The sequence below is a fragment of the Dromaius novaehollandiae genome, chromosome 6 (assembly GCF_036370855.1).
Source record: "Dromaius novaehollandiae isolate bDroNov1 chromosome 6, bDroNov1.hap1, whole genome shotgun sequence".
In the NCBI taxonomy this organism is placed as follows: Eukaryota; Metazoa; Chordata; class Aves; order Casuariiformes; family Dromaiidae; genus Dromaius; species Dromaius novaehollandiae.
This window is the reverse complement of record NC_088103.1, coordinates 19,583,364-19,607,775: the sequence shown is the minus strand read 5'-3', so window position 1 is coordinate 19,607,775 and position 24,412 is coordinate 19,583,364. Positions and strand designations below refer to the sequence as shown.

The 24,412-nt window shown below is 39.9% G+C and overlaps 1 protein-coding gene across 1 annotated transcript in view; it reads right to left on the bottom strand.

Annotated features, from left to right (window-relative positions):
• Window positions 1-635: 635 nt before the first annotated feature.
• The window catches only part of ZCCHC24 (zinc finger CCHC-type containing 24), a 124,530-nt gene continuing 100,753 nt past the window's right edge, over window positions 636-24,412 (bottom strand). Inside the window, exons 3-4 of the mRNA XM_026116781.2 lie at window positions 18,393-18,557; window positions 636-7,297 (exon numbers count right to left, since the gene is read on the bottom strand). Of these exons, the coding sequence (XP_025972566.1) occupies window positions 7,184-7,297; window positions 18,393-18,557 (279 nt within the window). The 3' untranslated portion in view covers window positions 636-7,183. The remainder of the gene's footprint in view (window positions 7,298-18,392; window positions 18,558-24,412) is intronic.

Sequence of the window (24,412 nt, the reverse complement as noted above, 5' to 3'; positions counted from 1 at the left end):
GTGTCTATTAAAAAAATAGTTGGCTTTTTTGGTTTTGATTTTTAAAGAAGGGAAGGTCTGTTACAGGCAATATATTTAAAGTCTGAAGTTAATTCCATGACCTCCTTATATTTTAAGAACTTCCAGACACAGTAATATTGGCAGTCTTCATAGAAAAATCACTTGCAATTGAACTTTGACTGGGGATGTTAAGAGTAGTATTGCTAACAAGCAACAAACATATAGTAGGTACAGTTCTTGCCAACTTCTAGTGTTGACAAAGGATGAGTTAGGCCTGATCTCGAAAATCATAGATGATGCAACTTAATGACTTTTAAAAATCATAAATGTTATTCTCTGTTGTAGCTGCTTTTTGGCAGTTGCGCTTTCCTCCATGTCTATTAGGGCTAGAAATGAGGGGAAAAAAAAAAAAAAAAAAGTTGGCTCCATCAGCCTAAGCCGGTCCCCAGCAGAGAAGCCTTTGGGTGAAAGCTCTGCCCCCAGCCTGTGGCCTGGCTCAGTGCCGGCGAAGGTCTGGGCTGCGGCTGTGCCGGGGCCGGCCCACGAGTTGCTGACAGGTCGCGCTGGTGAACCCGGCGCATCCCACAGCAAGCCTCCAAAGGAAGGAACTCAAGAAAAGCATACAACGCTCGTGCTGTTTTTTGCAGTATTTTAATACAGCATTAAAATGCTATAATACTAGAGGAAAGCTGTATACTATCCAGCAAATAAGGCACATGTCGGAATGCCATTTTATGGACAATCCACAACAGAGGTTTGACAGTCTCTTTAGCAATGTAGTCACCAGATAAGCAAGTTGTCATCTCGATTGCTGCAGCAGAACTGGCACCTCCGAGGCCTTTGTCCATAGGTTTTGTTTGTTTGTTTTAGCTGTACAAGTTTATTAACAGTTACAGAAAATGAAATTATATAGGTCACCAACTGAAACTGCCAAGGTCAGTGGGTACAGCTAAACAAATGTAATAATAATTAGGTTAATTTTTTTTAAAGCTGAAGAAATTCATAAGATACAGTGTTAGTTTTAGCACTAGTACACAATGCAGTGACTGCTGTACTAAATAACCTTTTAAAGGAAACAAGAATTCAGTACAGGGTTGGGCAGACCTCCCACTTTAGCATGGTAAAATATCAAACTAAAGACCCAGTCCTTCATAATATAATCAAACTACATGAAATGTAAAGTGTAAAAATGCTTCAAATACGTGCACATGCATATTCTATATTGCTATGAGTTCTAATTAAAATAAACATAAATCCCTACAATAAGCTACTTCAATCCTTCTCTGGTATGTCCTTTGATTGACATTATTGCTGTAGCTGGTACTGCGCAGCTGAGCTCACAGTCTGAAAACGGTTCTGAAAGTCAAGTTGTCAAACAGCATCCCAACTAACTCTTCCCTTCTCTTCGTGAAAAAGGACAAAAATGACCATTTGAAACCAAACACTTGTGCTTCAGAAATTCTGAAAGCTGAATCTCTACCACGCTTTCAGCAACTTCTGCGTGTCTCACCAGGTCATAAAGTGACAGTATACTGTTATTTGCTCCTCACTTGCTATATGTCTAGTGATAGCTTTTTCTAGCAATCCTTCCCCAAATACACATAAATAAACTGTATAAACATTTTCATATAAGTCTAAGCACTTGAATAATATATTGGTTACTTAATACTGATATTTTCATCCAAGGATAACAAAAAACATATGGCTTAAAGAATTGCAAGGTTTTTTTGTCAGAATTATGTACCAACTTTCATATAATATTTTACGTAGACAATATTTCCTTCTTAATGTAGTTCTGTTGCATACTTTATACAGACAAAAGCATTGTAAAAAAAAAAAAAAAAAGTAAATTACTTCCATAAATATTTTCTTGAGGATACATCCTTAGTTTTGCAAAATACTTAAGAAAACTCTTACCTCTGTTAGTATCCTAGTTGAGAGGAAGGCCCTTCTGAAAGCTTCCAAGTTGTAAAAACTTTTCCCCAAAAACCGAACAATACTTTTTTTAAAAAGGCCCTCAAATATATACAAAAAAGTTACTGCAAAGAGTTTCCAGACAAGATAACAATTCAGTATTACAAGAAATATTTGTAACCATTCAAAAATTTTAACATCTAAAAAGGTTTCCAAAATACACACATAGTATTAAAAAAAAAAAAATTGAAAGGAACTCTATGTCAAGTATAACTCAAGATAAATACACATCTGCAAGTAAAACTGTAAAATACTTCATACAGGGGTAAACATTTATATCAATCATCTATATCTAGTAACTGCACGCGATTGTCCCTTTGAAATACATCCTAGAAACACAAACCATCATCCCTATATCGAAGATCTCAATCAGCCCTCTGAGCACTTCAGCGATATAGCAACATTAATGGACAGCAGTGGTTTTGCAGATCGGAAACAGACGTGTATTGAAGCCCAATCAGGAGCGGAGTGATATCTTAAAGAGCGATTTTGTATGGGGATGGTTCCACCACATTTTGAAACAGTTGGCAAAGGCAAGTGGAAAGTGTATGTCAATTCACTTAATTTTAAAAACACATGTTGATGATTTATTGCATGCTATTCAGTGGCTCACTCTTTGGATGCATACTAGAAAAAAGAAAAAGCTCCTCTACGTGACTGCAGGACATAAAGAACTAATCTATGAATGCTAACGTTTCCAAAAGCTCTTAGCTTTTAATGTGTCAAGTAGTTTTATTTTTGGAGTAATGGCTAGAACTTCACAAGTATGCAACCCATGTTTAATCTAAATTTTGTGTTATACAAAAAGGTAAAATATAGAGAATACTTCTCTATAAAAGGCTTCTCTCAGACATACGTAACTTCACATTTTTAGTTTACAAACTAAGTCCCATATAATGGGGAACTTTAAAATACACTTATTTTTAGAAACAATATATACCCTTGTGTATTTCTCTGAAATTAAAAAGCAACCTTGAGACAAAAAGGTCTCAAACTTTGCTTGTGTGGCATCATTTTATGTCTGTGATAGCAGCACTAGAAACTGGCTAAAACAGGGCCATGCTTTAATCTACAGGGTTTTTTCTTCATCGCTATTAAATGAAGTAGTTGTAACAACTTCATTGGAGTTGCATCAAGTTAAAACAGCTAAAGACCTTCACTACCTACTTCAGTTCACTGATACTTTTCTCCGGAACAGTGCCAGTGCCAAAGACACATTCCGTGGAAAATGTTCTGACTGACGGAAGAAACAAATTGAGATTTTTTTCCAAAAAAATAAATGAAAGTTAAAAATCTCCAATGGGAAAACAGTGGTGTGTGCTGGATGGATCTGTATGCAGACAACGAGAACCATCTGATGGGATTTAAAATTAAGTTTGTCAAGTACACGCATAGAGCCAAGTTACCCTCAGGTACCCCTCGGAGAATACCAAATTTAGGGAGACTTGTGTTGATTCAAAACTCTTTACCACTACTTGCTTTGCTTCTGATAAGACTGTTTAAAAAAAACAAAAAAACAAAAAAACCCAGAAATACTAGTTGATGATCTATATGTGGAGCTGGTTACAGAGAAGATCAGAAGGTATTCATAAAATCTGAGAGGAAAAATCAGATCATCCTCTTTCCATTCAAAATCTGAACTCTGAAGTGATTTTTTTTTTTTTTGGAAAAAATAGCTCATAGGTGAATTACCTTAAAAAATAAAAAGAGAAGAGAAACTTACATTTTTCTAGTCAAAACCCAAGTTGGTGAAATCAAAAATCAAAAATTTCAGTTCTGTACCCTCAATTAAAAGCTAACGATTGCAAACTGCCATATGTCATTTGTACGGCTCTGTTTCTCCAGCGCTCCCCAAGCTGCGAGGACAAGTGTGCAGCGAACACCCGGGGCTCCCTCCGCGCTGCGTTCCTTTCCCCAGGCACTGCCTTGTCCGAGAGGAGCTTCCCAGCCCTGCGCGGGGAGGACAGAAAACAGCGGGCCGAGGGCAGCCGGCGGTCGGCCCGCAGCGGCGGGGGCCGTGCTCCCACCATGCTGCCCTGCTCCTTCCCGCGCGGCTCCGTGCCAAGCTGCCAGGATGTGCCCCGCATCTCAGCGTAGCCCGGGAAGGGTTTTGTGGCCTCCGAGTTAGGCAGTACAAGCAATGGCAGTGTCGCTTCTCACTTTTCCGCACGTTTTGTTCTTTATGTGCTTTTCCCCAACGTAAGCATCTGGGAAAGTCTGTTTTCTGCCTCATTATTCCACATATGCTTAATGCTGAACATCACTTAAATACGTCATATGTCTACTGCCTAGGAAAATATCATGATACAAATATTGAACTTTCATAAGTATGCTTCTAAAAAGTATTATTCTACACCTACACACGTTAATTGTGTTAAGTCGATCAGATGTAGTTTTAGGAACCTTATTTTAAATTACAACCTAAAAATCCATAAGCTAAAGGCATCACCATGCAATGCTGAATCTGGATAAATGATTTTTAAGATAGTACTGTCATGAAAATAGCAACAATTGCATATAATGGTGTCTTTTAGTTGGTCTTTGTTGTTTAAAATCTTGTGGTATGTTGTATACTGATGTAGCTGTATCGGGGGATGAGCTATTTTACTGAATTTTTTTTTTCCATTTAGTGGTTATCATAAGTCTGAAACTATTTCAAAACAGAAAGAATGGTTCGTAGCAACATCTTAGTTTCAGGGAGAAAATAACATTTTCTCTTGTTCTTTATCTAATAGGATTTCTTTACTTGTTCTTTGACTGGATATGATGTGTCAAGGTGGCTTTTGTTCATGTGCTACTAAGTGCTCAAGAGGAACAAAAAATAGATCTGGTTTAGTATGCGGCTCTCTTGCATTCATTCCTTCAATATTTCTCATGCTTGAAAACAAAAGACCCAGATTAACACTAGAGCTCAAGCTTTGAAAATCCACTCCTAGATTTGCCTGTGTATTTTCTTACTCTTATTGTACGGGCAAATTAAGTATTTTTGTTTAGGAAATTTGTCTCTAAGTTAATTTTTGAGTCTGTGCAAAAGAATGCATTCCCATTTGAAAATGCCAAAATTGCATATTTTGACTGAGACGACTGAATCTCTTATTAGTGTTAAATCTTCACATTATTTTAGGTTCATTTTAGCTGATGAAATTGCCAGCTGGGCAAAATTAGTTTCAAAGTGATTAATTTAGTTAATATTTTCGCATTATATAGCACTTCTCATCCAATGATGTCAAAACACCTACAGATATTAAGTAAGCCTCACAACACCCCTGTGAGGTAGGTATGCTAAAGTATTATTATCCCCATTTTGCAGTTGGGGAAACTGAGGCCCAGAAGGATTTTGTGACTTGCGCAAAATCAGTGAGCTAATGGAAAAATCTTGTACAGAAGCAACAAGTCCCAGTGTTTATCCACTGCTCTAACCTGTAGGCTGTATCACTTGGGCTACCCATAAATAAGGAAGTTTGTGAGATATGTATGTAACATTTGCTGCCACCAGAATAAACAGAAACAATTTTGCCCTGTTTATAGCAAAGCAAGGAAATAGCAAAAGTTTCACCCTGGAGCAAATTTGTAAAGAGGTTCACATTTCATATGAGAATGTTTACTGTAAGTTTTCAATTTACTGCACAAGAATTTGACTCTACATACTGGTAATATCCCAGTATAACTTGGCATAAAAACCCCTCTGGATTAGTATTATGGAATTAATCTTTAAAACAGATTTAATTTACATCAAGTTATTTAGGATTTAAAATAATTCCACTAAATATCACTCATACAAATCAATCTCTTTAAAGGAAACTTCGTAAAAATAGAAATTGTTGCTTTTTAAAAAATTGTCCCTGTTCATTTTTTAAAAAATATTTTTAAGAGAATAATGCAAATGAATTGCTCATGTGTCCTTTTGCCAATGTACTCTTAAAGAGACACATAAACAGGATACTGTCTCGAGGTACTTTCAGTTCACGATATTCCCCAATCCCTGATAAGATATTTCTTTGCAACAGGATGCCCCTGCACAAAGTTCTACCTGAAATGCGACAACTAAATATAGCGCCTACATTTCTCCTAAGGCATATAGGTGTTTCAGGAAGACAGAAAAGAGGGAAGTTATGTAGACTGATGTCCTTCATGCCTCATAACACCCCTGTGGCTAAAGAGTTTTACATTAATAACAAATTTCTACAGTAGAAAACAGGACATAAAAGTATTTCCAGAAAGTGGCTTTAAAATTATTATAAATAGTACATCTGGCTAATCTTTCAATTAAGGGTTTTGGGGACAATTTTAAGCATTCTTATCCCCCATTATTCACAGTAAATTTAGTGTCCTTGTGGCCTAATGAATAGCCCATACACATAAAGGGACCGTTTTAGATGAATTATATGACAAGAGAAGGAGCTGTTAGTAACACACGCAAGCCAATTTCACCTCCTCCAAAAGCCTCTTGGAATCCTCCTCGATGCTCTGTGTCCCATTATGGCCTTCCCTTTCCACACAAACCACACCCTCAAACAATTATTCACTTTTTTTTGCCACATCCTGCAAAAATGATTTTGCCTAAGCCCTGCCCAAGTTACATTAACAAACAGAAAAAGTTCAAGAAAGCAGCAGCACAGAACTCTCAGACTTTCTAAAGCTGGGAAAACAATAAAGTTCCATCTTCTACACTGTGGCTTGTTTAATCTTCCTTTGTCTTGTCATATAACAGGAATAGCGTTCATGACGTGAGTGAGTGCTTGCAATTAGTGTCCCCACAGTTATTTAACCTCTGCAAAAGCCATTTATAATATATGCTTCTTGTGAATATTGTATCTTGCCTAATGAATTGTATTTCATTTCACCTGGCCATGATATAGGAACTGTGTAAACAATCAGCAGAACCTGCAATGGTGGCTCTGTTGTGAACACTATCAGTAACACTGTTTACATATATATGTGTGTACATATATATATACACAAGTTATATATATATATATGTATGTATACAAATACACCATAGCCCTGTAAATACCTGTTGCATGTGTGTGCATGCACAGGAGAAATGTTACATTCTACTAACGGTAAGGCATATTATTAGGCTAAAGATAGGCAATATTGTCAATTATTTTAGCTTTTGTCTTGATTTTTGTGTGTGTGTTGCTGTTCATTGTATGCTGCCAGAGGATCTTGAAGGATGATGGGGATGGGAAGAGGCCACTTCGAAGGTTTATTGCACACGACGGCAGTAGTAGCCCAAAACTTTGCACTTCTCACACAGATGCTGGGGATGTTCTTTGCTCTGATCTGAAACATCCAGGCCATCCGGCTTTTCCAGGGGTCTCTGCAGTGAAGGAAGGAAATAAGATTTGATCCAGGGTTGTCTCACTGACTGTTAATCTTTGCTATGCATGTTAAGCCTACTTTTACGCTCAACTGAGCTTTCTCCCAGTTATTCTAATGACACTATTTCTTTCCTGAACAGACCAAATATTTTTTAAGCTATCCAGGCCAGTGGTAGGGTGTGGCCTCACAACCTTGAATGTCATCCTTTTTCAGGGAGGTCTCGTAAACTTTGTTGTAGGCAAATTACTGAAAGACTTAATTGGTAACTGTATTTATGGATGTGGTAACATAGAAGCATTTATTCTCTTGGCTCCTGTAACTGAGATGTCCCAAAGGCATTAGTGCCCTAAGCTTGGGAATCCCACTGCCCAGCAGTGCCAGGAGGGGTTAACAACATTAGGATTCAGTACTGTTACAGCCAAGCTGTCTTGCCAGTGCACAGATATTACATAAATAAGTGAGGTTTTCTCAATACTCGACCCCATGTTTTTGAGAGTGGAATTTTTGAAGCAGAGCAGCTGCAAAGCTATTGACAAAAAAAGCATAGCCCTCCACCCTGAACTTGACTAATAAAGTGACTGTGTATTTTTAATAACACTTGTGGAATCACAGGGTTGGAGATATATTCAGCTGAAGAAGGGAGCAAAATGGCTTTGGCTTTAGTAGTAGATCTTTTTTCTTTAATTTTCCATGACAAAAAATGGTTTCACATCCATTTTGAAAATAAAATGCCTGTGTTGCATACTGAAGTAAGATTGTGTGTTTGGAAAGCGTAATAGGCAGAAAGGTAATAGAGATGTAGGGTAGAAGAGCATAAAGTACACAGCTAAAATAGTTGGGGGAAAAAAACCATAATTGCTCAATTTTCTTGGAGTGTATCTGACAGATGATTTTATTGCACAATGACTTGTCATTAAGAAGACAGTGAATGTTCTGTGGGACTGTGCATAGAGACAGCAAATGCGGTGAAACCTGAAAACAAGCCATAAACTTCTCACTATTAAGGATGAAAGGCTTTTAGGGGTGAGCTCTTGCTCACCTTTTCAAAATATGATTCTAAGAGCAGAGGATGGATAAATACAAATTACAAAATTATGGCTATTTATCTTTCCACTCCTTTCCTAATTCATGCAAGCTTGCATTTAGCTGTAAAACCTTAAAGTAAATATGATCCTCTAAAATTTCTAGATATTTATAAAGTTCTTCATTCCAAAGCCATCCACCTGAGATGCTGCAGATAGGAATAACAAAGCCATTTGAAGCCCCTCTCCCTTTTTTTCTATGTAACCTTGCAAGATCACTCAAATCCAGAGAAAGGAAGGATTTCACAGCTCTCTGAATAGCTAAAATGAGAGAAAATATATTTTCTTATTATCCTAAATAAAGGATGTCTGCAGCTTCTTGCTGTGCTTGGTTATATTGGATTCTAAGTGCAACACATTTACTACATTGCACAGCTAGTAAAAAAAATAAGTGGAAGTAGTTCAGCAGTGATTGCCAATAGTTTGTTACTGATGCAAGATTGCTACCTATGACACACTGCCCAAAGTTTGGGCTGTCCTGGGCCACATGCTATACTTTGAGTTTAGCTTCATTTACAATTTAATTGCAAATTGGATTTCCTGTATTGTGTAGGGCATGCTTGGACTCAGAGGCTGGGGACTCCTAATCTCCTCCAACTCCTGTAAAGAAAACTCCCCCGTTGAGTTGCTGGAAGTCAGTATGTTAGAGTTAGGGATCAGAATGCGACAACCCCGACCGAAGGCCTGCTACAACCCAGCTTCTGCTGCCCCCGTGCTTCTGCCGCAAGAGACAAGAGGAGTAAGTCTTACTTGGCCAGCAAAAAGTGCCCTTCTACCTTTTCTCCAGCCTATTCTACCTCTGCCAAATTCTCTTCAAGAATTTGCATTACATAAATGCAGTCAAAGATGATGCTCAGTTTCAGGAGCCTCAGGAGTTAATTTTTGCTCCCCAATGGAGACTTTGAAAGATCTTTGAAATGCTACGCTTAAAACAGGCTATTTGTCTCAGCTGTGATTGCTTCTACATGCTAGCTGTGCTCTGATTAAAGAGAAAAAATACAGCAGTTATCATGTTTATTGATACAAGCCAGATTTTTTTTTAATACACAAGGCCTTGGGAATCATTTTTCCTGGAAATAGTGCAAAGGACATTGGGAATGCCTTGAAGTGCCAAGAGTTTTTGGACTGTTTTCAGAAACAATAGCTCTCCATGGTTTGCTTTCCCCCTGCCTTGATTGAGCTCAGCTTTTTGGCCTGCGAAGCATTTCGATTTCAGAAATGTTATTGTTACCAGTGTGTTACGACATAGAGGCTGGGGAGAGAGGGGTTACGAACACAGGAAACCAGGTTGCTGAGGGCCATCTGGAAGCAGCAAAGTAGAGGCTGGGCCACAGTTCTGGTGAGGCTCTAAGGCTGAGGCTTCAAAACTCAGTGCACTTACATAGTTTGTGTCCCAAAAAGCATGCGTCCATCCGACTTTCACATAAAACAAAGTTGCAGCTTATCTCCAGTTTGTTTGCTTTATGGGTTTCTTTTAAGGGGGGAAACCCTGAAAAGTAACTGTTCTGTTCCTACTGTTTTTCGTTGTTACTATTCATGACAAAACCCTGTGGAGGATTATAAAATAATTAACCTTTTACCCTCACAACCTTTCTTACCCTACCTGAAAAGGGCAGGATGTTACAGACCCAAAGAGCTGTGTGTCCATTGAGGTTGGCCTTTCTTGGCACAGGCAGAAAGGCTGTCCTTGAGCATTTATCACCAGCTTTGGTGTGGTGGAAAGCAAAGAGGGAGGAGAAGACACCAGACACAAGAGGGATGTGGCAGGGTGGGGCTGTTGCATGCTGTGCTCGTTTTCAGGATTGTCTCATTTATGCAAAGGATCTGAATAGCCCAGGAGACTGCAAAAGATTGCGTTTTGACCTATTGCTTTTAGTTCTGTGCTGCTATTGAGAAGCCAAGCATGAAAATTCAGCCTCCCATTTGGAAAGTGTGTGGATAACGGTGGAGGGTGTTCAGCTGAAGAAACAATGCTTTTCCTTAGAAACAGGTGAAACAACTTGTAAAACAACAAAAAGTCCTGCTATTTTTTCTGGAAAAGATATGTTTCTATTAAGTGGAGAGTTAAAATATAATCTCTCAACTTTCACTGTTTTTTTCTTTAAAAAAAAAAAAAAAGGGGGGTGGGGGGAGGAGGGGGCAGGGAGGGTAAACATCCAGTATTTGGGAGTCGTATTTTCAGTAGAAACTTGGGGGATGGGCATTTTTAAAATTCCTTGTTTGTGTCTATCTTCTTTAATTTTATCCTGGTAGTTGGTGAGTGGAAATAATCTTGTACAGCTCTACCAGGAAAGCATTTGGTGATAGTGACTAAAGCCCCTGCCCGAGGGGTATAAAGTTGAAATAAATGCCTATTTAAATAGCACTTCCTATCCTGAAAATTAACTTTCATTTGTGAACTATTGCTGTCCTAGTCTGCATTTACTGGTTGAACTCTGCATTCCATGAATAAGTTAACAACAACAACAACAACAACAACACCCTTATGAAGTGTTGGCATGTTAGAAAAACAGAATGTGTTTCAATCAGGAGATATCTCTGCAAGTTTTGGATCCATATTAGACGTACTAGACACTATGCCAGATGTGGGGAAGGGTCAGGTAATTAAACATTAGAAGATGTTCAGCTCATGTTTGTGAATTAATATGAATTAAGCTTTCAGAAACTGGGTGAAACTGAAGGTTCACAGGTTTTGATGGAGGCTTGGAAGCTACTTTTGTGAAGGCAAATCAATGGCTGCTAGGAGTTGGTGTTAGAGAAAGCTTCGCTAGGATGTTCTTGGGGAAAACTGCTTCCACTAAGAAGCAGAATCGAATAATATGGCTGCTCATGTCTGTATTTAGAACTTCAAAATTTTTATTATTTTTGAAGTGGAACAATTTGATCATGTTACAGATAGATGAGGGGCCACATGAAGATTAAAATGCAAGAAAAGATGTAACATAAGTAGCTTTCCAGACTCACTGCTTCAAGTCTTAATGGAACAAATAAGATAATTAAACTTAACTGGCAGATCAGATGTGTGAATGGGAATAGACTCCACAACTACAGAAGCCATCACAGTCTGGGGTGATCTATATTCCATACTTGTGTGCTCCAGCGGTGGGGTAGGTTGGGGTTCCCCCTCCAGCTGCTGTGGAGCAGCAAAGAGTCAAGAGCTCATATCTGTAGGTGTGAACACAGTGTACTGGACTTCAGGGTAATCAGAGCCTTCCTTCCCTCCCTTCCTCTGCTGAGGGAAGAGAGGCTCCTGGGGGATTCAGCCCGGCTACAGGAATTATGACGGAACCACTGCATTGCCCATGGAAGTAATAGCTTGGATATCATGAAGAATGTATTTACATACTAAATTATTTTCAGTCCAATGGAGTAAATTCCTGACAGCTGGAAGAAAACAGGGTCCAAGAGGACAAGTCAGCCACCAGATGGCTGGTTCTGCACCAGTGCAACAGCTGTCATCACAAACAGTGCTGGAGCTGGCCACAAGGTCAAAGAAGAAGCCTTGATAAGAAGCCAGCCAGGAAGCAACCACAGGCACAGATGCTGCTGCTAGAGTGGGCAGGGAAGAAAATGAAAATTCAAAGCTTAGCATCCGGGCTGTTAAAATGACAAGAATGCTAGTGAATAGCTGTAAGGACAGGCTCCCTTGCTGGAGCAGTATAAAAAGGAACATAAACAACTACAAAACCCAAATTGCTGGGAAGAATAAGAAGTAGGATTAAGTCCCATCCGAGACTTCTATTTATCTTCAGAATAACTAAAGTAACTACCCAGAAAACCACTTCTGGAATAGCCATAGAGCAACTTTCACAGGGTAGTTCTTTGTACTTCTTTTCTCTAACAAGGCTTGAGCTCAAGAGGCCTCTAACTTTTGCCCCATGTCCTAGCTACCCTGTGAATTCATGCGAGTATTCTAGTGGAGAGATTTACTACTTCAGGAACATAGTGGAGATGCAAAAGGAGGAGCACAGTGGCACAACATGGTCATGGAAATGCACGTGGTGCTTCCTTGGAACAAAGACCAGGTTCACGGCAAGGCTGTGTGTGTGTCACGGGGCTCTGCCACAGCAAGTGCCACCTGATTCCCCACTCAAAGGAACTAGCCTGGTGAATGGCAGCAGCCCTGTTAGGCTCTTGTATTACTCTTTGTAATATACATTCAACCCTCTCTCTATTAAATGCAGAGATTTAGAGCCTTGTTTATAGAGCACTCAGAAGTACATACACAGCTGTAAAATTGCTGAGACTTCTCCTGTCCCAGAGAGATTAAAAACTCATTCTCACGGATAGGGTATGTGGAACAAGAGTGCAGGACTGCATAGAGATGTCCCTCATGGGGAACCGGCACTGGAACGTTTCCTCAAGTGAAATGAGTCTCAAGCAATCAAGAACATGCTACAGTGGAAGCATGGCTGCTCTGATATCCAGGGACCAACTACCAAAAGGTATGCATAGGAAATGAAGATTTTTAGCGTTGCTGTACAAGCCATTCAAAGATCCAGCATATGTGCTGGAATCGCTACCCCAGAGCTATCCAGAGGAGAGATCACCATCTTCAGTATTGTGATATTATTGAAAGTGATTATTATATGAAAGTACTCAGGCTCTGGACATCCCTTTTGACATGAAGTGGATAAACCCTACCAGACTGTGAAGAGTACGTGGACTAAGGAAAGCAGGGGAGATGAAACAGAGGGATGGAGATGAGGACTGAAGAATCGGCAACCTTGGGAACTGAGAATAAGCTTTGAATTCATTGCAATGAATATCAAGCAATCCTGAATATAAGGACTTAATCTTTTTGTTGTTCTAATATGGACAAAAGCATCCTAACCTCTGATATTCATGGTTACGTAACAAAGCACCATGGCCCATGTGGTTATACTTTAGCTTTTGAATGGACTCTACAGAGGCTGGTCTTTCTAGTGAGAAACTGTGGGAACACCGAGGTATTCACTTGGCATTGCTGGAGGAAGTGAAAGCATCCTAGGAAAGCATTGCTAATTTTTTTCCTTATCTGTACCACTCCCTAAGTATCCTGTACCACTCAGGTTCAAGCTCAGAAGAGGGATTCTGATCTGACCTGGAATGAGACTTCCTGTGTGTAGACAGATGACTGCCTACAATGTGCCTATTCTTTAATGTTGTATACACTTCTGAGAATGGAGACTTTTACAATATGTCCTCACCAGGAAAATGTTAACCCGACTGTCCTAAGATGCTGCCTGAATTGTTTGCATTTGGGTAATTTTTGTAGCCTTGGAGGCTCTTGTAATTTGACAAAAGGCTAGTAAATGTTGAGGAAACAACAGTGATTTGCATCTTTCGATAATATGACCCCTCATATTTTTAAGAGTGTTCAAGGTGCCTTTTTTATCTGTTAGGTCACAACAATATGTTTACCAAATGGTAGGGGAAAGAATAACCAAAAGAGAGGATGCTGAATTCCACCATATTACAGAGAGGAATTATTGACCACATAGATGGCTCTGGGGAACAAATAATTTATTTAACTGGAGGTAAATTCTGTCTGAATTCCCCTGTCTGTCTCCTGTCTGGTCAGGTCATCTGGATTTTGTTAATTAAAACAATTTTTTTTCCACTTAAGTATGAACTATTTGTGCTATGATCACATCACTTGCATAGTGTGGTGACTTTGCAGTGAAATAGATACTACGAAGTGGCAATACTGATTTCTTTGACTTGAATGGAGTTTTATCTGTATAGGTGCACTGAGTGTAACTATGGAACAAGAGAAGCATGGCTTCTAGGGAGAGATAACATCTTCTCTTAGATGAGTTATATTGGAAAAAATATCCAAAGGCTATGCAAAAGTCCTCCCCTTCAGATCTCTCTTCTCTCCAGCCTCTTCTCTTCTTACATGTATATATATTCCGAGTAAAAATAATAGGTACACAACTAGTTTGCTACAAAAGTATTTCTGTAGAAGGAACAGTCTTGTGTTAATATAATCTGCAGTCCCAGCTATTGTTGTAATAGTGTGCCGGAAGATTCAGATAAGAGCGAAAATACTTTGTGTTTTTTCTGATCCCATATAATAAAGTCAGTAGGAGTCTTGTCATAGTATAGAATTAACTGAGGATCTCCACTAATGCACTGAGAGAGGGGAAAAAAGATTGCTAAAAACTTTTAGAAATGCATAGGAACTCAACTCATGGATGAGAGCTCTCCTACAGTAGTTGCCAACAGAGTAATCAAAAATCTAAGAAATAAATGGGAAATATATGCAGAAAATGCTAAGGGGATGTAGTACTGTTAATAGTTTGTTATAATAAAAACTAAAAACAGAATAACCCTGTGTGCACAATATGCACGTTTGCTTTAATTCTCAATGTAGAAACACTGGACTCTCTAATTAAAAGAAATCTTTCACTGAGCTTTTATAAAATACAGAGTTACTAGCATAAGAGTACCAGTGACTGGATACGCAATATTTGCCAAAGCAGTGCAGAATAACGCCACACAGACAAATGCTGATAAATGTTTAGAGAGTCTGGTGTGGCACTGGGCACCTGGACAAAAGCGTGTATGGGTCAGCAAAGAGGCTCAGCCAAGAAGCAGCGCTGACCTCATGCAGCCTAAGTCAGCTCTCCCCTGCTGCTGCCTGTGACCAGATGCTGCGTTCTTTACTGTCTGCCTGTGGCTGATGTGTTTAATCAGAAAAAGCACGGGGCACCTCTGGAAGAATGAAAGAAAATAGAATGATGACAGTAAAACCAAGAAAGAGAAGCAGACAGAGGTGAGGCAGAGACAACAGGATATGAAATCTTCCAGCTCGAGGTTGTAAGTTCAAAATCTGGGAAAGAGCGCTAGTGACTGGCTGCAAGTTGTTTACATCTGGAAGCCTAGTTGAAACGTGCTCTGTCCGGTCTTCAGATCTCACACAGTTGCAATATCTACTAGTGGGGGCATGAACACATGAATAGACTAGAAGGGCAAAGCTTTTCTACATCCTGAGGCTTGGTCTCCTTAAGGAATAACTTGCAAATGCAGTTGTGGGGGTGGGGGAAAGAGAGCTGTGGAAACCTGCACTGCACATGCTGCAATTATTCCCTCAAACAAAATATGTGGCTTCACGGCAAACACAGCTTACATAAGCACTATAGGCTGCAACCATTCTTTGACAACCTTAGTGCTTTGCAGATGCGGACTTCTCTAGCCCTGCCTTGAAGGGTTGCTTTGCCCAAGGGACTACTCACTAACCTTCTTTACTATAAAATATACATATTCCCAAGTCTATAATGTTTCTTGTATAGTGTGGATGGGATATCTCTTGAGAGATTTCTTGTGACCCTTTGAACGCTAACGTAAATGATGGAAAGAATTTAGAAGAACAAGGTAAATATTTATAAACTTGCATTATAAATCAGTGATCTTGTAATTTCTATGACCCTCAACATGGCTTCCATCCATGTGATAAATGACTGCATTGCTCACCCTGGATTTTGGTGCAGTTGTCTAAGCAAGCTGTCTAAACAGAGGCAAGGAACCAGAGACCCTGGAAACTTTGAAGTTATGTCTCATGCAAGTTGGTGAAAGAAAATTGCTTAGCTTTCCTTCCATAGGCAGTTTTCCACAAAAAAGAGGCCCTTCCCCTTTCCTCACTTTCAATATAGTTTCCAGTCACAGTTTTGTTAGGGAGAATTATAGTGCAGCTTCTTATTTTCAGGTTTGGAATCAGAGTGGTATTAGCCTAGAGACAGCGGGACAGATCACTTCTTCTTGACTGGTCCACAGAAATAATGATATTGACTGGCTCAGCCATAAGTTCACTGTAAACTAGAATAATTTCTATGATACAAGAAAAAAAGGGAAAATCATCTCATGGAGAAGTGCGCTGAGTTTAAAGTAAGGCTTCTGCCACAAATGTAAGGCTAATGGTGGGGGGGAAAAATAGGTACTTTGGGGTTGCAGTGTGGGGAGCTTCAGACACTACATTTTTAACTGAAATTTATATTGGTCCAAGGTACTAGCAGTTCCAAATCAGTATTTTGGCTGCATATTGCAATGCAATGTTGCTGTAGAGACTTTGAGCCAAATCTTGTCCTTAGTATTAGATGACTATGCATATGTGTATAAGAGGAGGAAATACAGCCAATTAGCTATTCCTGGATGGGATAAACCTTAATAAACTTATTTCTGTCTCCTTTTCCTGCTTGTTGCAACGATTTTTCAATATTCCTCCCTTTTTCTTCATCATAGTCACAGTATTCTTCCTTGGACAAGCGTGTGTGTGCGTGTGTGTGTTCCCCCCGCTCTTTTCCCCCCCAGTCATATGAAATGGTATGAAGCGTTCCTTATGAGCCCACAGAAAAAGCTTTCTATAGGAATTTTACAAGCACTTAGGTAGCTAATAAGACACCTAAGGCTCTTGGTGGAATTTCTTTTCCACCTATTGCAAGTATATCTGAATGATTTGTCTGTGACGAGTATGTTCTATGAGCGGACAGTAGATAACTTGACACATGTAAAGCTCTGTTGCTGAAGTTCAGCTAGGATGAATTACATCTCAGGAACATCACACCTCCTGCCTTCTTTTAAAATAATTCACACTCTTTCCATCCAAAACAATTTTCTACAATATTGCAAAATCCCACTCAAAATTTTCCATGATGTTTCTTGCATTTGTTCCATATCAGCCATCTTGAAGTGAAATATTATTGTGTGGCTTCTTCAGCCAGCTGCACTCACAGATGTCTCATATCTGATTGTACTGGAATTGATAGGATTAATCTTAGGTGTTGCTCCAGTATTAGCTGCTGTGCTTAAATCATTTCCAAGAAGGGAGCTGGGAATGGTTTCTTTCTGGTTACGCAAGGTAGCAATTCTGCACAATTTATTGGCCAAACTTATTTTTCTTGGTGTTGTCAAAACTGACTTTCTGCATGAAAATTCAGCTTTGACAAAGTCAACTTGTAGCCTGATTTGTCAGAGAAAGGGGAGGTATGAGCTCATGCAGTTGGTTGGTCTGTCTCCCCTTAACAACCACTGAACTGGCTGACTGATTGCAGCCAGTTCTGATGGGGTAAAACAGGAAACTGGAAGTCAGGTTTCACGTCAGGAGGTGGAAGGCTGGGCAGCTGGAAATGCAGCTGTGAGTCAGGAAGTTGCCGCAAGGGAGATACACAGCTCCAATCTATAGAGAGCAGGAGGGAAGGCTATGCTATGGCTGATAAGATGGCTAAACTCTCCCTCTTTGCAGATACAGGTTTCCTAGCAAGGCTGCTACTTAGAGTTGACCCCTCCAGCCTAATAAAAGGCTTTCCCTTGAAGATCACTTTGCTTGGGCATCACTCAGTATTACTGAAACAGAGAAACTTCCCTGACTAGGCTGTCTTGCTTTACTGTTATTAACTAAGGGATTTTGTTGGCAGGAGTTAATCTTAGCATTCCTCTTTTATCACTAATCTTAATAAACAGACATAACCCCTCTACCAAATCCAACCCTGCCCAACAAAGGACAAAAGGCGAAGTAAACACTGGAAATAACTACACTGACACCAATGGATTAAAAACATTAAATTGGTGTAAATATGAAGAGGATCAGAAGTACTAGGAGGCTCGCTGTTACTGCCGCATTTTGTTTTACTCTGTCTTCTGATGACTTTAAGATTAAGACCTCAAGGTCTGTTTTTATAGTAGAAATAGGTAGATTTTGTTCTGGAGCTATTTTTTATTGAAAGATAGGAGACAGATTTTGTAGCTCTGATGGCACCAGTCCCCATTACAAGACTGAGAATAACAGCTTGTTTGGGAACAGTTCTTGTGGCACATTATATGCACCATCATAATGTTTACTTTTATTTGTGGAAAATCCACAGGTAGGGGTACAAAAGCTGTTTATTATATTCACTAGGAACAAGAACCTGCAGCTGTCTGGCTTCTCCTGTTCTTTTATGTCGTTGTGTTTGAATCACCCGTGCTTTACAAATCTAACAAGCATGTGCCTAGTTCCAAGCCTGTATGTCGGCAGGTCTGCAGTTCTCCTACCTGTTTGTGAGGATAAACATTAATGTGGCACTTGATACATTCTTGTCCCATGTTAGCCCAGGAGTTTCCACTCATCCATTTTCTCTTGCATTTGGGACACTTGTATTCACCAAAACAACGTTTCTTGCCCTGGTATGGAGTCAGACCTTCTCCTTTTGGACGAGCCTAAAACAAAAGAGAAAGGGAAGTAGCAATAAATGACCAAAAGGGTTGGGAGGCGGGAGTAGAAAAGTAAATTTTTATTAGGAGACATTGGCAATTCATTAGTATGCGGATATGTATTATTATATCTGAAAGTGCAAACTGGGGTTGAGTAGGGAAGGAAGACATTTTTTGATTAGTGTAATCATTCATTTTATTAATCCCATTAAGTTTTTTTCTCTTTGTAAATGATGTTTCACTGATCTCCTCATTTTGAGGGAAATAGGAAGGGATTCCCAAATATAATGGACTGTTATGATGTCTAAGTGTTCAATGGGTAAACAGGCTTTCTTTTGTGAATATTGAAGAACTCTAAATATTCTCATTGAAATTGTGTGATGTACTTAAAAGCATAGCAATGCACATAATATGCTAATACATTAGGTGAAGATGAGTATTGCACACAGCTGTTTCGAAGACAGCTGTGAAGATGCAGCCATTTTCCCAGAGATTCAAGCATTTCAAGGTGTTGAAATACTGCCCATATAGTCACTGCATTTTGTTTGTTGTTGCCTAGAGGGAGACGCTTTTCTCTTGGATGGTGGCAGAATGGTACCATCACCTATCAAAGGCTTCTTTGTTGTCCGTTCATATGTTACGTCTCCAGGGCATTTTTTTTTAAGATTCCCAGATTAAGTTTACAAAAGTTAAATGGCCTATCATTCTGGGAAAGGGTTTGTTTTGTTTCGGGAGCTTGTACAATTTCTCAGCGTGGAGGTCCAAATTGTTTTCTATGTGAAAATATGGGTTGAAAAAGCAGGTGCTTGGCAGAAGACCTGAGCTTGGCAGGAAGTTTGGGACTCTGGCTCCACAGCTCAGGGAGATGTATGCTGTATTCCTTCAATGGTCGCACATGGGAGCAAGTGGGAACAGACCGCTGAGTGTGATCCATTCTGCATACTGGTGAACCCCAAATCTATTTTGCCCTCTCATTTTCTTTCTGTAGTGTCAGGGAATAGAATTCCCTACTCGTTTTTTCACACTTATTCTTCAGTGTAGTGATATTTTGCTTTAAGAAATCAGACACCGGTAGTAACCTGCATTAATAATAAACAAACATCTCTAGTGGTTTGCTGACTCTCAAAATCTGACGGGTCACTGTAAGTATTCTGGCTCATGCCTCACAGATCACGAAGCTGATGCTAGGACACATATATTTACAGAAGTTTTGCACCAGAAAAACCCTTGGTATAATGAGAAACATTTGGAGTTCTGAGACTAAGAGCTGGCAGGCACCATTGTGTCCCCTGATAAGGATGAGAGATTGTAATTGAACATAGGGCAGGAAAATGTTAATTTATGGAGACGTCCTTATTTTGGACACTTAATTTGGCTCTGTCACTGAGGAATCTGTAGCACAACTCGAGTCACTAAGAAGGAGCCATGTGCTCTCTCCACTTAAAAGTTCTCTTGGAATTGAATAGGAGGTCTGCACAGAGACTTCTCGTGACTGAGATCTCCTCCTCCTCGCCCTGAGGCTTCATAGATTGTTTTATTTGCAGATTCAACTGGGGCTACGTTACCTGACCAGTAGAAAAGAATTATTTCCAACTCTCAATTTCAGTGGCACTCTAACTTCAACTCTTCCTACAGTCAGACCTGGAAATGTAGCTTCCTTTAGTTAGCTACCCTTACTAAGAAGCAGTCTTTTTAGAAAAAGTGAAGGTCACTGGGTGCGTTGTTTCCAAAAGTAATAGCATAGGCTTTGGAAGCACAGTGCGTCTGAAATTTTGCAAATGTTTATAAACAGTGTTTAAACACCACACTCCCACTGCAATATGTTATGCCAGCCATAAACAGTATTTAAACATCAGACTCTCACTGCAATATGTTCCAGTAGCCACAATTTACAGATGGGAAACATTTGGAGATGACTACTTTGGGGCTGATTTCTCAAGTATAGGTAGCTGACTTCAGAGGCATCAAGCTGAAATGCTCTGCCCTGACAAATGCACTGGAGGGCACTGAAGACTTTAGACTGTGGAGTCCTCTGTGTGTACAGCTGGGCACCACAAATGGAGGCTTTCCAAATTAGATGCTACTTTGAAAATTTGGCCTCTTTGACTTGCTCAGTAAATCGGAAGCAGAACTAGCAAAAGAATGTAGGAGACCTGACTCCAGTGGTAATTTCCTGTTATAATCGCTAGACTAAACTTTTGATTTATTTTTATTTTAACTTTTCAGCTGTCACAGCTCCCTCCTCAGCCAGTGACTTTAATTAGTTTGCTGGCAAAGCTACAATGTTCTCTGTAGGTGTTTCACTATTATGCTTTATGGATGTTTATACTTTGCCCTAACAGATATTTTCCTTCCCGTATCTCCAGTTTTCCAAACTGTGCCCACAGGGAATTTGGATTCTCAAACAAAAAAGCTCATTTTCCCTAGTGAGAAACATCATTACTACTGACAGCAGTGAAAGCAATTCTCCAACTCCTCCACCCTCCAGGTCCAACAAAGCTGAAAGTTTGACAAAGTATTTGGTGGAAGGCAAAACCTGAGTAAGATACACTAATGGCCTGAAAGGTCCTGAGCTCATTTATTTAGTGTCTGTGGCTTCACCAGTGCAGCTGAGTTACATAAACATTTCCAAGAAACAGACTGCTCCTTCATGTCTAAGAAGCCGGCGCTGCCTGGCAGGGTGTGTGAGTGCCTGGTCACTCGGTGACAGCGGAGTCTTGGTACACATCCAACCAGAGGGTGAAAACTGTTTTCCCCAAAGATTTTTCTTAACTAAGTGCCAGAAGAGAGCAAGAAGATGCAGGCTTTGACTTTTGATACTAGCCTAAAGCCTCTTACTTCACAAATGGTGGGATTTACCTTGTTTAAGCTATTAACCTCCTACTCCCTTTCCCCACATACCAACTCAATTTGAAGTGGTTAATAGTAAACCTCTGTTGGCGTTTTGGTCCTACAGCTCCCTCAGTAAACATCATCTCCTCTTACTCTTTTTGCAGATAGGTACTTATTCATATTCTGAGTTAATCTGGCAAAGTTATGCCACTATTCATAATGGCAAAATATTTTGTTGTTACCATGTTACCATATGCTGTCCTGTTCCTTTTAGTCCCAGGTAGTGTTTGGCACAGTTTCTGCACTCGGCTGTAGAAGTTTTGGGAAACCCTATCAGATTCTTACCATGTTTGAAATTATATTCAAACAGGGTTGCAAACCATAACGTGGACAAGTTTTTTGCATTTTTAGCTCCCTTCTGCCTGGGTAGTTGACAATTTTATGCTGTGCTTTAAAAACTGATTAGACAGGCTTACTCTGTAAAAACAAAGCTTCCAACATTTATCCTGCCATGTGACTGTTTTCCTCTCCAACAGCTATACGTATGTTCACACTGACATTTCACAGATTATTTAATGCAGTCAGTACAGGTAGGCATTTGGGGATGATCACAGCCAAACAGATGTGGGGTTTTTTTTTTTAGTAATGGCTAGTTTCTGGTCCTTCAAGTATGTCTCTGTCTAGACCTAAGTCTACATAATAGCCTGTTTGTGCTGCTTTGGGGGATTCTGTGGAAAGGAAAGTCTTCCTTCTCTAGAAGAGACCCTTGGCGGGGTGTGGGGGGAATGTTAGAGATGCTGCGGCAGCCCCGTGTTCCTTCCCACCTTGTGATCCCCAGTTGGGGAATGACCGTTTTCTGCCATAGGAGTCCTTAGTTTCTTCAAAAAACCAAACAAACCAAAAAAAGGAATAAGGCACAAATGAGAGCTGATCTTGGGCTGGCCTCATTAGTGCTGCAGCTGAAGGGGACTCCGGCTGGCCCTGGATCGCAGAAGCAGTGCAATTCTGCAAAAGCTCTTGCTGGGCCCTGTGGCCAGCAGCAGTTAGCCAGATGAAATAACCCTGCCCGCTGATTCATGAAAGAGCCCAATGGCTGTGTGGAAGCGGTTTATTATCCTGGACATTCAGAGAAATGCTAAGACAAATGAAATCATCTTTGCAGGTGTACCTAAGCCATGTGCCTAAAAAGCAGTGCATGTGTTTGCTTTAACGAGATCCAATGTGTGTGTGAAGCCAGTATTTTTTTTGTGTGGAACAGCAATGAAAATGACATCAATATTCCATCCTTCATTGACACCCAGCTGCCTCTATTTTTTTTGTATCCCTCTTCTTTCCTCGGCCAAAACCACAAATTGGCCATAATAAGATTTTAAAATTGTTTAAGTTGAGCTTTTCTGCTGGGAAGTGGCCAGCTGCGCTCTAACAGAACCGATCGGATTGTGCATCTCACAGAAGAATCTGCCAAATCACTTGGCAGTGATGGACATAATAAAGGAGTCTTTGCTTCCCCAAGACAATTCTCTCAAAGTATCAGTTTGCACAGTCAGCACAAACAAAACAAAACACCCACATGCCCTGCTACAGACTAGATTCATTATAAACAACTTGCGGTGGTTTCCCTCAAAGTGGAATGCAGAGGAACGATTTTCTAAACGCTCTTCCTCCCTCCGTTTTCCTGAAACGTAAGCTGAAACGTACAGAATATAGGGGAAAGATGGTACAGTGCAGGGGACCTCTTTAAGGGTCTGTGTGTAAGGACACTTTACCAAAGAGAGCAGAAAAGCAATAATAGAAAGCACTAGCTTGATCCACTGACTGGCTCCCAAGTGATTCGCTGGAGGGCCAGAGTTGTATTTTGAAACGTGAGCCCTCTGACACTCTCAACTGTAAGTCAGCACAACTATTAGATGGGGTTAAAAGACTTATAGCACTTCTATTTTGTACTCCTCTGCATGCATAGTTTTGAGATAGACAAAAATAACCAAAATGTTCAATTGAAAAAGGAAAAAGGAAGTATTATGACCAATTTGAAGCACTGAGCATTCTGGGGCTCTGTTCCTGACTCTGCTGCACGTTATAGAGCACTGGGCAATTCACTTAAGTCCTCTGTGACCTTTCTCAGCTCTGAAGGCTGTGTAGAAGCATCAAGACACTTGTACAAGTATGAGAATCCTCAGCAAAAAATGGCCCATAAAAGGGAATCTGTAAATTTGCCAACATTTTTCTTTGTCTTTTCTGATTTTCCTGTTACTTTAAATTTGAGTATCAACAGATTACCCAGACAGATACAGAGGTTATGTTTAGCAAACCAAATATAGCTGGTCTATTTTTGCTTTCTGCGCGTAGTCCGTGTTGCTGGTGTATAATGTTGCTGATGTGTGACACTGTGGTCCCTTTTGAAGTACTTAAATGAATTGGAACTGCATCTTTAATCACTGCATTCAATATAGAAAAAGTGTCTGGGGGATACAGAAACCAAATTAATGCTTTGCTTCATCCTTCTTGTCTCTGGCATAATTTGTGTGTAGTGTTATAATAAGAACTCTTCCTTGATATGGGACAATTAAAGGAAAAGGGGATAACTATTGGAAAGAAGACTTTTCATTACAATGCTGTTATTAAAAATATCTGTTATTTGATCTACTAAGTAACAGATACTGTGCGGTTTCTAGATACTGCCAGGTTAATGATGCTATGACAAAGTTGTATTTGAGCAAGACAAGGCTGAAAAATAAAGAAGCCTTTCAGTGTAACTTAACAGAAGAGGCCAGCAGCTATTTTATTTGATCAGGATTTTTTAGGGGTCTTATCTGTCATAAGGTGTAGGGCTATTTCAACCTCTGACTGGGGAATCTACTGTATGGCTTTTATCATCACTGCTAGTGTGAGGAATTTACACAACTACATTCCATAAAAACATGCTTGTTCTCCATGGCAGTTAAGACAGTTGGTAGAGTTGCATGTCTGCTACTACAACTAGTCTGAAACTTTCTCTCGCACTTGTAGCACTTACATGCTGAAAATCTGAT